The sequence below is a fragment of the Tachyglossus aculeatus genome, chromosome 8 (assembly GCF_015852505.1).
Source record: "Tachyglossus aculeatus isolate mTacAcu1 chromosome 8, mTacAcu1.pri, whole genome shotgun sequence".
NCBI lineage: Eukaryota > Metazoa > Chordata > Mammalia > Monotremata > Tachyglossidae > Tachyglossus > Tachyglossus aculeatus.
The window spans coordinates 35,120,844-35,135,195 of record NC_052073.1 but is presented as its reverse complement, the minus strand read 5'-3'; the positions used below and the strand labels follow the sequence as shown (position 1 = coordinate 35,135,195).

General features: G+C 49.1%; 1 protein-coding gene across 2 annotated transcripts in view; it reads left to right on the top strand.

Moving 5' to 3' along the window:
- The window catches only part of ELMO2 (engulfment and cell motility 2), a 59,473-nt gene that overhangs the window by 26,722 nt on the left and 18,399 nt on the right, over positions 1–14,352 (top strand). The window contains exons 10-15 of one of the 2 annotated variants that reach the window (XM_038750255.1): positions 3,352–3,402; positions 5,881–5,940; positions 7,496–7,624; positions 9,787–9,891; positions 9,987–10,095; positions 13,333–13,469. In XM_038750255.1, the coding sequence (XP_038606183.1) occupies positions 3,352–3,402; positions 5,881–5,940; positions 7,496–7,624; positions 9,787–9,891; positions 9,987–10,095; positions 13,333–13,469 (591 nt within the window). Of the gene's footprint in view, positions 1–3,351; positions 3,403–5,817; positions 5,941–7,495; positions 7,625–9,786; positions 9,892–9,986; positions 10,096–13,332; positions 13,470–14,352 lie in introns of both variants that reach the window. The other variant, XM_038750254.1, reaches the window with a different exon arrangement.

Below are 14,352 nucleotides of genomic sequence, written 5' to 3'. Positions count from 1 at the left end.
TGTCAGCTGGGTGACTTGGGGCGAGTCGCCTCACTTCTCTGGGCCTCAGTCCCCTCATCTGGAAAATGGGGATGAAGGCTGCGAGCCCCCCGGGGAATGACCCGATCTCCTTGTCGCCTCCCCAGGCACTTAGAGCAGTGCTTGGCACATAGTAAGTGCTTAATAAATGCCATTATTATTATTATTATTTTTCTCTGGGCCTCAGTTCCCTCATCTGGAAAATGGGGATGAAGACTGGGAGCCCCCCATGGGACAACCCGTTCACCTTGTAACCTCCCCAGTGCTTAGAACAGTGGCTGGCACTTAGTAAGCGCTTAATAAATGCCATTATTATTATTATTATTGTTATTATTATTATTTTCATTCTCTGGGCCTCAGTTCCCTCATTAGTTAAATGAATTTAAACATTTAGCATGTGGAAAATGGGGATGAAGACCGGGAGCCCCCCCGGGAGACAACCCGATCACCTTGTAACCTCCCCAGCGCTTAGAACAGTGCCTGGCACATAGTAAGCGCTTAATAAATGCCATCATTATTATTATTATTATTATTATTATTCTCCGGGCCTCAGTTCCCTCATTGATTAAATTAATTTAAACATTCACCATGTGGAAAATGGGGATGAAGACCGTGAGCCCCCCATGGGACAACCTGATCACCTTGTAACCTCCCCAGCGCTTAGAACGGTGCCTGCCACATAGTAAGCACTTAATAAATGCCATTATTATTATTATTATTATTATTATTATTATTATTATTATTATTATTATTATTAGTCTCTGGGCCTCAGTTCCCTCATTAGTTAACTAAATTTAAACATTTACCATGTGGAAAATGGGGATGAAGATCGGGAGCACCCTGGGGGAACAACCCAATCACCTTGTAACCTCCCCATCGCTTAGAACCGTGCCTGGCACACAGTAAGCGCTTAATAAATGCTATTATTATTATTATTATTATTATTAGTCTCTGGGCCTCATTTCCCTCATTAGTTAAATGAATTTAAACATTTACCATGTGGAAAATGGGGATGAAGACTGGGAGCCTCCCATGGGACAACCTGATCACCTTGTAACCTCCCTAGTGCTTAGAATGGTGCTTGGCACACAGTAAGCGCTTAATAAATGCTATTATTATTATTATCATTATTATTATTATTATTATTATTCTCCGGGCCTCAGTTCCCTCGTTAGTTAAATGAATTTAAACATTTACCATGTGGAAAATGGGGATGAAGACTGGGAGCCTCCCACGGGACAACCTGATCACCTTGTAACCTCCCCAGTGCTTAGAACAGTGCCTGGCACACAGTAAAGCGCTTAATAAATGCCATTATTATTATTATTACTATTACTATTATTATTATCATTATTATTTTCTGGGCCTCAGTTCCCTCATTAGTTAAATGAATTTAAACATTTACCATTTGGAAAATGGGGATGAAGACCGGGAGCCCCCCGGGGGACAACCTGATCACCTTGTAACCTCCCCAGTGCTTAGAACGCTGCCTGGCACATAGTAAGCGCTTAATAAATGCCATTATTATTATTATTATTATTATTCTCTGTGCCTCAGTTCCCTCATTAGTTAAATGAATTTAAACATTTACCATGTGGAAAATGGGGATGAAGACCATGAGCCCCCCGTGGGACCACTTGATCACCTTGTAACCTCCCCCATGCTTATAACGATGCCTGGCACATAGTAAGCACTTAATAAATGCCATCATTATTATTATTATTCTCCGGGCCTCAGTTCCCTCATTAGCTAAATGAATTTAAACATTTACCATGTGGAAAATGGGGATGAAGACCGTGAGCCCCCCCGTGGGACCACTTAATCACCTTGTAACCTCCCCAGCGCTTAGAATGGTGCCTGGCACATAGTAAGCGCTTAATAAATGCCATCATCATCATTATTATTATTATTCTCCGGGCCTCAGTTCCCTCATTAGTTAAATGAATTTAAACATTTACCATGTGGAAAATGGGGATGAAGACTGGGAGCCCCCCGGGAGACAACCCGATCACCTTTGTAACCTCCCCAGTGCTTATAACGGTACCTGGCACATAGTAAGCGCTTAATAAATGCCATCATCATTATTATTATTATTATTATTATTATTATTATTATTATTATTCTCCGGGCCTCAGTTTCCTCCTTAAATAGATTTAAACATTTACCATGTGGAAAATGGGGATGAAGACCGTGAGCCCCCCGGGGGACAACCCGATCACCTTGTAACCTCCCCAGCACTTAGAACGGTGACTGGCTCATCGTAAATGCTTAATAAATGCCATTATTATTATTATTATTATTATTATTATTCTCCGGGCCTCAGTTCCCTCATTAGTTAAATGAATTTAAACATTTACCATGTGGAAAATGGGGATGAAGACTGGGAGCCCCCCGGGGGAACAACCCGATCACCTTGTAACCTCTCTAGTGCTTAGAACAGTTCTTGGCACATAGTAAGCGCTTAATAAATGCCATTATTATTATTATTATTATTATTATTATTTTCTGGGCCTCAGTTCCCTCATTAGTTAAATGAATTTAAACATTTACCATGTGGAAAATGGGGATGAAGACTGGGAGCCTCCCATGGGACAACCTGATCACCTTGTAACCTCCCCAGTGCTTAGAACGGTGCTTGACACATAGTGAGTGCTTAATAAATGCCATTATCATTATTATTATTATTATTATTAGTCTCTGGGCCTCAGTTCCCTCATTAGTTAAATGAATTTAAACATTTACCATGTGGAAAATGGGGATGAAGACTGGGAGCCTCCCATGGGACAACCTGATCACCTTGTAACCTCCCCAGTGCTTAGAACGGTGCTTGGCACACAGTAAGCGCTTAATAAATGCTATTATTATTATTATTATTATTATTATCATCATTCTCCGGGCCTCAGTTCCCTTATTAGTTAAATGAATTTAAACATTTACCATGTGGAAAATGGGGATGAAGACCGGGAGCCCCCCATGGGACAACCCAGTCACCTTGTAACCTCCCCAGCGCTTAGAATGGTGCCTGGCACATAGTAAGCACTTAATAAATGCCATCATTATTATTATTATTATTATTATTATTATTAGTCTCCGGGCCTCAGTTCCCTCATTAGTTAAATGAATTTAAACATTTACCATGTGGAAAATGGGGATGAAGACCGGGAGCCCCCCGGGGGAACAACCCAATCACCTTGTAACCTCCCCTGCGCTTAGAACGGTGCTTGGCACATAGTAACCGCTTAATAAATGCTATTGTTGTTATTATTATTATTATTATTATTATTATTATTATTATTATTATTAATGACCCCCCTCCCGGCCGTCTCTCCACAGGCCATGGCCAACGCGTTTGCCCAGAAGCACCTGCGATCCATCATCCTGAACGTGAGTGAGGGGCCCGGCCCGGCGGCTTCGTGCTCTCCCGTCGCCCGCCCCAGCCGTCCTAGAAATAATAAGAATAATAATAATGTTGGTATTTGTTAAGCGCTTACTACGTGCCGAGCACTGTTCTAAGCGCTGGGGTGAGATACAGGGTCACCAGGTCGTCCCACGGGGGGGCTCACGGTCTTCATCCCCATTTGACAGAGGAGATCACCGAGGCCCAAAGAATAATAATAATGGTATTTGTTAGGCGCTTACTATGTGCCAAGCACTGTTCTAAGCGCTGGGGGAGATACAAGGCGATCAGGTTGTCCCACGGGGGGCTCACGGTCTTCATCCCCATTTGACAGATGAAGGAACTGAGGCCCAGAGAATAATAATAGTGATGGCATTTATTAAGCGCTTACTAGGTGCCGAGCACTGTTCTAAGCGCTGGGGGAGATACAAGGCGATCAGGTTGTCCCACGGGGGGCTCACGGTCTTCATCCCCATTTGACAGATGAGGGAACTGAGGCCCAGAGAATAATAATAATGATGGCATTTATTAAGCGCTTACTAAGTGCCGAGCACTGTTCTAAGCGCTGGGGGAGATACAAGGTGATCAGGTGGTCCCACGTGGGGGCTCACGGAGGCCCAGATAATAATAATAATGCTGGCATTTATTAAGCGCTTACTATGTGCCAAGCACTGTTCTAAGCGCTGGGGGAGATACAAGGTCACCAGGTTGTCCCACGGGGGGTCCACAGTCTTCATCCCCATTTTACAGATGAGGGAACTGAGACCCAGAGAATAATAATAATAACAACGAGGGCATTTGTGAAGCACTTACTATGTGCCAAGCACTGTTCTAAGCGCTGGGGAGGTTACAGGGTGATCAGGTTGTCCCCCGGGGGGCTCACAGTCTTCATCCCCATTTTCCAGATGAGGGAACTGAGGCACAGAGAAGAATAATGATGGCACAAATGAGAAGCAGCATGGCTCAGTGGAAAGAGCCCGGGCTTTGGAGTCAGAGGTCGTGGGTTCAAATTCCGGCTCCGCCACTCGTCAGCTGGGGGACTTTGGGCGAGTCACTTCACTTCTCCGGGCCTCAGTGACCTCATCTGGAAAATGGGGATGAAGACCGGGAGCCCCACGGGGGGCAACCCGATCACCTTGTCACCTCCCCGGCGCTTAGAACAGTGCTTGGCACATAGTAGAACAGTGTCCAGCACTTAATAATAATAATTTTATGATATGATATGGCTTAATAAATGCCATTATTATTATCATTAGGGTGGCTATCATCATCATAATAATAGTGATATTATGATATAACGTGGCTTAATAAATGCCATTATTATTATTATTATTATTAGGGCAGCTATCATAAGAATAGTAATAATGATATTATAATATGGTATGGCTTAATAAATGCCAATATTATTATTATTAGGGTGGCTATCATCATCATCATCATAATTACGATATGATATGGCTTAATAAATGCCATTATTATTATTATTAGGGCAGTTATAAAAATAATAACGATATTATGATATGATATGGCTTAATACATGCTATTATTATTATTATTAGGGTGGCTACCATCACAATAATAATAATGATATTATGATGTGATATGGCTTACTAAATGTCATTATTATTATTACTAGGGTGGCTATCATCATCATCAGCATCATAATGATATTATGGTATGGCTTAATAAATGCCATTATTATTATTATTATTATTATTAGGGCAGCTATCATCATAATAATAATGATATGGCTTAATAAATGCCATTATTATTATTATTAGGGTGGCTATCAATAATAATAATGATATGATATATGGCTTAATAAATGCCATTATTATTATTATTACTAGGGTGGCTATCATAATAACAACAATAATGATATTATGATATGATATGATATGGCTAAATAAGTGCTGTTATTATTATTAGGGTGGCTATCATCATCATCATAATAATGATATGATATGATATGGCTTAATAAATGCCATTATAATTATTATTGTTAGGGCGGCTATCAATACTAATGATGGCATTTATTAAGCCATATCAAAATATCACGATGATGATGATGATGATAGCCACCCTAGTAATAATAATAATGACATTTATTAAGCCATATCACATCATAATATCATTATTATTATTGTGATGGTAGCCACCCTTACTATGTACAAAGCGCTGTTCCAAGCACTGGGGAGGGTACAAGGCGATCAGGTGGTCCCCCGGCTGGGGGGGCTCCCAGTCTTCACCCCCACTTTCCAGACGAGGGAACTGAGGCCCGGGGAAGGGAAGCGACGCGCCCCAAGCCCCCCAGCCGACACGGGGCGGAGGCGGGCCTCGCACCCGGGACCCCGGACTCCCCCGCCCGCCGCGCCCCTCACCCCCCGGCGGTTGTCCCGCAGCACGTGATCCGGGGGAACTGCCCCATCAAAACGGAGATGGCCCACCAGCTCTACGTGTTCCAGGTATTGACCTTTAACCTCCTGGAGGAGCGCATGATGACCAAGATGGACCCCAACGACCAGGTGGGCGCCCACCCCCCGCCCCCCCGGGCCCGGCGGGGGCCGTAGTCGGTCGTCGGTCAGCGCTTACTATGTGCCCAGCGCCGTTCTGAGCGCCGGGATAGATGCGAGGTCATCGGGTCGTCCCATGTGGGGCTCACGGTCTTCATCCCCATTTTACAGATGAGGCAACTGAGGCACAGAGAATGGTAATAATAATTATGTGCCGAGCACTGTTCTAAGCGCCAGAATAGATACGAGGTCGTTAGGTCGTCCCCCGTGGGGCTCACGGTCTTCATCCCCGTTTTACAGATGAGGCAACCGAGGCCCAGAGAATAATAATAATATTATTATTATTATCTCCTCCTCCTCTCCCTCCTCTTCTCCTCCTGCTTCTCCTCCTCCTCCTTTTTGTCCTCCTCCTCTTCTCCTCCTCCTCCTCCTCCTCTTTCTCTTCCTCCTCTTTCTCTTCCCCCTCCTCTTCCTCCTCTTCTCCTCCTGTTTCTCCTCCTTCTCCTTTTTGTCCTCCTCCTCTCCTCTTTCTCTTCCTCCTCCTCTTCCTCTTTCTCTTCCTCCTCTTTCTCTTCCTCCTCCTCTTCCTCCTCTTCTCCTCCTGTTTCTCCTCCTCCTCCTTTTTGTCCTCCTCCTCTTCTCCTCCTCCTCCTCCTCCTCTTTCTCTTCCTCCTCTTTCTCTTCCCCCTCCTCTTCCTCCTCTTCTCCTCCTGTTTCTCCTCCTCCTCCTTTTTGTCCTTCTCTTCTCTTTCTCTTCCTCCTCCTCCTCCTCTTTCTCTTCCTCCTCTTTCTCTTCCCCCTCCTCTTCCTCCTCTTCTCCTCCTGTTTCTCCTCCTCCTCCTTTTTGTCCTCCTCCTCTTCTCCTCCTCCTCCTCCTCCTCTTTCTCTTCCTCCTCTTTCTCTTCCCCCTCCTCTTCCTCCTCTTCTCCTCCTGTTTCTCCTTCTTCTCCTTTTTGTCCTCCTCCTCTTCTCCTCTTTCTCTTCCTCTCCTGTTTCTCTTCCCCCTCCTCCTCCTGTTTCTCTTCCCCTCCTCCTCCTCCTTCTCTTCCTCCTCTTTCTCTTCCCCCTCCTCTTCATCCTCTTCTCCTCCTTCTCCTTTTTGTCCTCCTCCTCTTCTCCTCTTTCTCCTCCTCCTCCTCCTGATTCTCTTCCCCCTCCTCTTCCTCCTCTTCTCTTCCTGTTTCTCCTCCTTCTCCTTTTGTCCTCCTTCTCTCCTCCTCCTTCTCCTCCTCCTCCTCCTCCTCCTCCTCCTTCTCTTCCTCCTCTTTCTCTTCCCCCTCCTGTTCCTCCTCTTCTCCTCCTGTATCTCCTCCTTCTCCTCTTTCTCCTCCTCCTCTTCTCCTCTTTCTCCTCCTCCTACTGATTCTCTTCCCCCTCCTCCCCCTCCTCCTCCTCCTGTTTCTCCCCCTCCTCCTCCTCCTCCTCCTCTCCTCCTCCTGTTTCTCCTCCTTCTCCTTTTTGCCCTCTCCTCCTCTTTCCCTCCTCTTCCTCCTCCCGTCTCCCTTCCTCCTCCTCCTCCTCCTCCTCCCCCCCGCCTTTGTCGGTGGGCCGGTGGGTCCCCCCTCAGGCGCAGAGGGACGTCATCTTCGAGCTGCGGCGCATCGCCTTCGACGCGGACTCGGACCCCGGCGCCGTCAGCGGGACGGAGCGGCGCCGAGCCATCTACACCAAAGACTACAAGATGTTGGGGTTCACGGTCCGTGCCGCCGCCCCCTTCCCCAACAGTGCCCCAGCTCCCCTCGCCCCCCGTCCCCCCCATGTCCCGCCCCGGCCGAAAGCCGCCCGGGCAGGCGGCGTTTCTCTCTCCCCGTTGCCCAAGCGCTCAGTCCAGGTGCTCTGCCCACGGTGAGCGCTCAGTAAATACGTTTGAATGAATGGCTGCCGCCCGCCTACGTTTCCACCGTCATCGGCGCCATCAATTGAGCGCTTACTATCTCCTGAGCACTTACTATGACAGCGCTTAGTACAGTGCTCTACACACAGTAAGCGCTCAATAAATATGATTGACTGAACGACAGCCGATTGTCAGCTGTGTGCCTTTAAGTCACTTCTCTGTGCCTCAGTTCCCTCAACGGTCAAATGGGGATGGAGACCGCGAGCCCCCCCGTGGGACAACCTGATCGCCTTGTGACCTCCCCGGCGCTTAGAACAGTGCTTGGCACGTAGTAAGCGCCTAATAAATGCCATTATTATTATGATTACAGGGTGATCAGGTGGTCCCACGGCAGGGGCTCACGGTCTTCATCCCCATTTGACAGATGAGGGAACTGAGGGCGACCGTGACCCCCACGTGGGGACAACCTGCCGACCCTGTCTCCTCCCCGGCGCTTCGAATAGTGCCCTGCACGTAGTAAGCACTTAACACCATCATCATCATTATTATTATTATTATGCACAGAGTAAGCGCTTAACACCATCATCATCATTATTATTATTATGCACAGAGTAAGCGCTTCCCAAATGCTATCGTTATTATTATTATTATTCTACATATAGTAAGCGCTTCCCAAATACTATTATTAATATGATTATTCTACACATAGTAAGCGCTTCCCAAATACTATCATTATTATTATTCCAAGCGCTTCCCAAATAATATTATTATCATTTCAAGCACCACGAAGGACAACCACCCTGACGATTGCACTTCCCAAATAATATTATTATTATTCCAAGCCCGCAAAGGACGACCACCCTGACGATTGTGCTTCCCAAATAATAATATTATCATTCCAAGCGCCACAAAGGACGACCACCCTGACGACGGCGCTTCCCAAGTAATATTATTATCATTCCAAGCGCCACGGAGGATGACCACCCTGACGATTGCGCTTCCCAAATAATATTATTGTTTTTCCAAGCGCCGCAGAGGACGACCACCCTGATGATGGCGCTTCCCAAATAATATTATTATTATTCCAAGCGTGGCGCTTCCTAAATAATATTATTATTATTCCAAGCGACGCAAAGAATGACCACTCTGACGATGGCGCTTCCCAAATAATATTATTATCATTTCAAGCGCCGCGGAGGATGACCACTCTGACGATGGCACTTCCCAAATAATAATATTATCATTCCAAGCGCTGCGAAGGATGACCACCCTGACGATTGCGCTTCCCAAATAGTATGATTATTATTCCAATTGTGGCGCTGCCCAAATAATATTATTATTATTCCAAGCGCCGCGAAGGACGACCACCCTGACGACGGCGCTTCCCAAATAATATTATTATCATTCCACGCGCCGCAGAGGACGACCACCCTGACGATGGCGCTTCCCAAATAATATTATTATCATTCCAAGCGCCGCAGAGGATGACCACTCTGACGATGGTGCTTCCCAAGTAATGTTATTATCATTCCAAGTGCCACGAAGGACGACCACCCTGACGATTGCGCTTCCCAAATGATATTATTACCATTCCAAGCGCCGTGAAGAATGACCACCCTGACGATGGCGCCTCCCAAATAATATTATTATTATTCCAAGCGCCGCGAAGGACGACCACCCTGACGACGGCGCTTCCCAAATAATATTATTATCATTCCAAGCCCCACAGAGGACGACCACCCTGACGATTGCGCTTCCCAAATAATATTATCATTCCAAGCGCCGCAGAGGACGACCACTCTGACGATGGCGCTTCCCAAATAATGTTATTATCATTCCAAGCGCCGCGAAGGACGACCACCCTGACGACGGCGCTTCCCGAATAATCTTGTTACCATTCCAAGCGCCGCGGAGGACGACCACCCTGCCGATTGCTCCCGTCCACCCCGCCGCCGTGTCGCCCGGGTGGCCGCGGCGGAGGGGCCGGGGGCGAGCGTGTGATGGTGTGTCCGTGCGTGTCGCAGAATCACGTCAACCCGGCGCTGGACTTCACCCAGACTCCTCCGGGGATGTTGGCGCTGGACAACATGCTGTACCTGGCCAAAGCCCACCAGGACACCTACGTGCGGGTAAGCGGGGCCCGGCGGTCGGTGCCCCCCGTCGGCCCGGTGCCCCCCGTCTGGCCCCCGTGCCCGCCCCCGACGCCGCCCGCCCCTCCGCTCAGATCGTCCTGGAGAACAGCAGCCGGGAGGACAAGCACGAGTGTCCCTTCGGACGCGGGGCTATCGAGCTCACCAAGGCCCTCTGCGAGATCCTGCAGGTCGGGGAGCTGCGTAAGTGGACGCCCCCTCCTCTCCCCTCCCCTCCCCTCCCCGTCTCCCACCCGGTCCGGTCCTCGGTCGGGTTTATGGAGCGCCGCCGCGGAGCGCTGTACCGAGCGCCCGGGAGAGTCCAGCGCAACGGCCAGCGGACGCATTCCCTGTCCACTGGGGGAGACGGACAGGAGGAGGAATCGATAAGGAAGCTTCTCCCCTCCTTCCTGATCTCCTGTCGCCTTCCGCCTTTCCCCTTCCCTCCTCTCCTCCCTGTCCCATTCCTGCCTCCCTCCCTCCTTCCCTCCTTCTCCTCCTCCTCCTCCTCTTTCTCTCTCTCCCTCCCTCCCCATTTCCTTCCTCTCTTCCTCCTCTTCCTCCTCCTCCTCCTCTTTCTCTCTCTCCCTCCCTCCCCGTTTTCTTCCTCTCTTCCTCCTCTTCCTCCTCCCTCCCCATCTCCTTCCTCCTCTTCCTCCTCCTCCTCTCCCTCCCCATCTCCTTCCTCTCCTCCTCCATCCCCTCTGTCTTCCTTCTCCTCCCCTCCCTCCCTCCCTCCCCATCTCCTTCCTCTCCTCCTCCTCCATCCCCATTCTCTTCCTCCTCCTCCTCCCTGCTTTCTCTCCCCACCTCCCTTCCCATTTCCTCCCTCTCTTCCTCCTCCTCCTCTCCCTCCCCATCTTCTTCCTCTCCTCCTCCTCCTCTTCCTCCATCCCCGTCTCTCTTCCTCCTCCTCCCCTCTTTCTCTCCCTTCCTCCCTCTCTTCCTCCTCCTCCTCACCTCTCTCCCTCCCCGTCTCCTTCCTTTCTTCCTCCTCTCCCTCCTTTCCCTCCCCAGCTCCTTCCTCTCTTCTTCCTCCTCTCCCTCCCTCCCCATCTCCTTCCTGTCTTCCTCCTCCTCCATCCCCTCTGTCTCTCTTCCTCCTTCTCCTCCCCCCTTTCTCTCCCTCTTCTCCCTCCCTCCCCGTCTCCTTCCTCTCTTCCTCCTCTCCCTCCTCTCCCTCCTCATCATCAATCGTACTTATTGAGCGCTTACTGTGTGCAGAGCACTGGACTAAGTGCTTGGGAAGTACAAGTTGGCAACATATAGAGACGGTCCCTACCCCACATATAGTAAGCGCTTAACAAATACCATCCTTATTATTCCCTGGTGTATAACGAGCGCCCAATAAATAGCATTAACAGCCATGCATGGGTCTCCCAGGCCAAGCGCAGATATAGTAGGCGCTTAACAAATACCATCCTTATTATTGTTATTCCCCGGCGGATAACAAGCGCTCAATAAATAGCATTAACAGCCCCGCGTGGCTCCCCCATGGCAAGCCAGGCCCCGGGTCCGCCCTGTCGGCCTCTCCCGAGCGCTTAGTACGTATAGTAGGCGCTTAACAACTACCATCCTTATTATTATTATTATTCCCCGGTGGATAATGAGCGCTCAATAAATTGCATTAACAGCCCCGTGTGGGTCTCCCGTGGCCAAGCCCACATATAGTAGGCGCTTAGCAAATACCATCCTTATTATTATTATTCCCCGGCGTATAACGAGCGCTCAATAAATAGCATTAACAGCCCCGCGTGGGTCTCCCACACCAAGCCCACATATAGTAAGCACTTAACAAATACCGTCCTTATTATTATTATTATTCCCCGGTGGATAACGAGCGCTCAATAAATAACATCAACAGTCCCATGTGGGTCGCCCAGGCCAAACCCAGATATAGTGGGCACTTAGCAAATACCATCCTTATTATTATTATTCCCCAGCATATAACGAGCGCTCAAAAAATAGCATTAACAGCCCCGCATGGGTCCCCCAGGGCAAGCCAGGCCCCGGGTCCGCCCTGTCGGCCTCTCCCGAGCGCTTAGTACATATAGTAAGCGCTCAACAACTACCATCCTTATTATTATTATTCCCCGGCGTATAACAAGCGCTCAATAAATAGCATTAACAGCCCCACGTGGGTCTCCCAGGGCAAGCCAGGCCCCGGGTCCGCCCCGTCGGCCTCTCCCGAGCGCTTAGTACATATAGTAAGCGCTTAACGAATACCATCCTTATTATTATTGTTATTCCCCGACGTATGAGTGCTCAATAAATAGCGTCAACAGCCCCGCGTGGGTCTCCCATGGCCAAGCCCACATATAGTAAGCGATTAACAAATACCATCCTTGTTATTGTTATTCCCCGGCGGATAACGAGCGCTCAATAAATAGCATTAACAGCCCCGCGTGGGTCGCCCAGGCCAAGCCCACATATAGTAAGCGCTTAGCAAATACCATCCTTATTATTATTATTCCCCGGCGTATAACGAGCGCTCAATAAATAGCATTAACAGCCACACGTGGGTCTCCCGTGGCCGAGCCCACATATAGTAAGCGATTAACAAATACCATCCTTATTATTGTTATTCCCCGGCGGATAACGAGCGCTCAATAAATAGCATTAACAGCCCCGCATGGGTCTCCCAGGCGAAGCCCACATATAGTAAGCGCTTAACAAATACCATCCTTATTATTATTATTATTATTCCCTGGCATATAACGAGCGTTCAATAAATAGCATTAACAGCCCCGCATGGGTCTCCCAGGGCAAGCCAGGCCCCGGATTCGCCCCGTCGGCCTCTCCCGGGCGCTTAGTACATATAGTAAGTGCTCAACAAATACCATCCTTATTATTATTGTTCCCCGGCATATAATGAGCGCTCAATAAATAGCATCAACAGCCCCGCGTGGGTCTCCCAGGGCAAGCCAGGCCCCCTGTCCGCCCCGTTGGCCTCTCCCGGGCGCTTAGTACATATAGTAAGTGCTTAATGAATACCATCCTTATTATTATTATTCCCCGGCGTATAACGAGCGCTCAATAAATAGCATTAACAGCCACACGTGGGTCTCCCAGGCCAAGCCCAGATATAGTAGGCGCTTAACGACTACCATCCTTATTATTATTATTCCCCGGCGTATAACGAGCACTCAATAAATAGCATTAACAGCCCCGCGTGGGTCCCCCAGGGCAAGCCAGGCCCCCTGTCCGCCCCGTCGGCCTCTCCCGGGCGCTTAGTACAGTGCCCAGCGACTGCTCGATAAATCTGACGGACGGAAGGGCGGGGAGAGCCCCCGGACCCCCCTAGGGCCTCCCCCCGAGTCCCACCCTGCCGTGGCCGCTCGCCCGTCGGCTCGGTCCCCCGTACTGAGCGCCCCGGCTGCGCGGAGCGCTGTACTGAGCGGCCGGGCGGGGCGACGGGCCCCTCTCCCGGCGTCCCGACAGCCAACGAGGGGCGCAGCGACTATCACCCCATGTTCTTCACCCACGACCGCGCCTTCGAGGAGCTCTTCGCCGTCTGCATCCAGCTGCTCAACAAGACGTGGAAGGAGATGCGAGCCACCGCCGAGGACTTCAACAAGGTCCCCGACCCCCCCCCCCCCCCCCCCCCCCCCCGCCTCGGATTGACTGAGCGCTTCCTGGGGGCAGAGCACTGTACTAAACGCTTGGGAAGTCCAAGTTGGCAACGTCTAGAGACGGCCCCTACCCGACAGCGGGCTCACAGTCTAGAAGGGATTAATAGTGATGGCACTTGTTAAGCACTTAATATTCATTCATTCGTATTCATTCATTCAGTCGTATTTATTGAGCGCTTACTGTGTGCAGAGCACTGTATTGAGCGCTTGGGAAGTCCAAGTTGGCAACGTCTAGAGACGGCCCCTACCCGACAGCGGGCTCACAGTCTAGAAGGGATTAATAATGATGGCACTTGTTAAGCACTTAATATTCATTCATTCGTATTTATTCATTCATTCAGTCGTATTTATTGAGCGCTTACTGTGTGCAGAGCACTGTACTGAGCGCTTGGGAAGTCCAAGTCAGCAACATCTAGAGACGGTCCCTACCCAGCAGCGGGCTCACAGTCTAGAAGGGATTAATAATGATGGCATTTGTGGAGCGCTTAATATTCATTCATTCATTCGTATTTATTCATTCATTCATTCAGTCGCATTTATTGAGCGCTTACTGTGTGCAGATCACTGTATTAAGCGCTTGGGAAGTCCAAGTTGGCAACATCTAGAGACGGTCCCTACCCAACAATGGGCTCACAGTCTAGGAGGGATTAATAATGATGGCATTTGTTAAGCACTTAATATTCATTCATTCATTCATTCATTCATTCATTCATTCATTCATTCAATCGTATTCATTCATTCATTCAATCGTATTTATTGAGCGCCTACTGTGTGCAGAGCACTGTACTGAGCACTTGGGAAGTCCAGGTTGGCAACAGATAGAGACGGT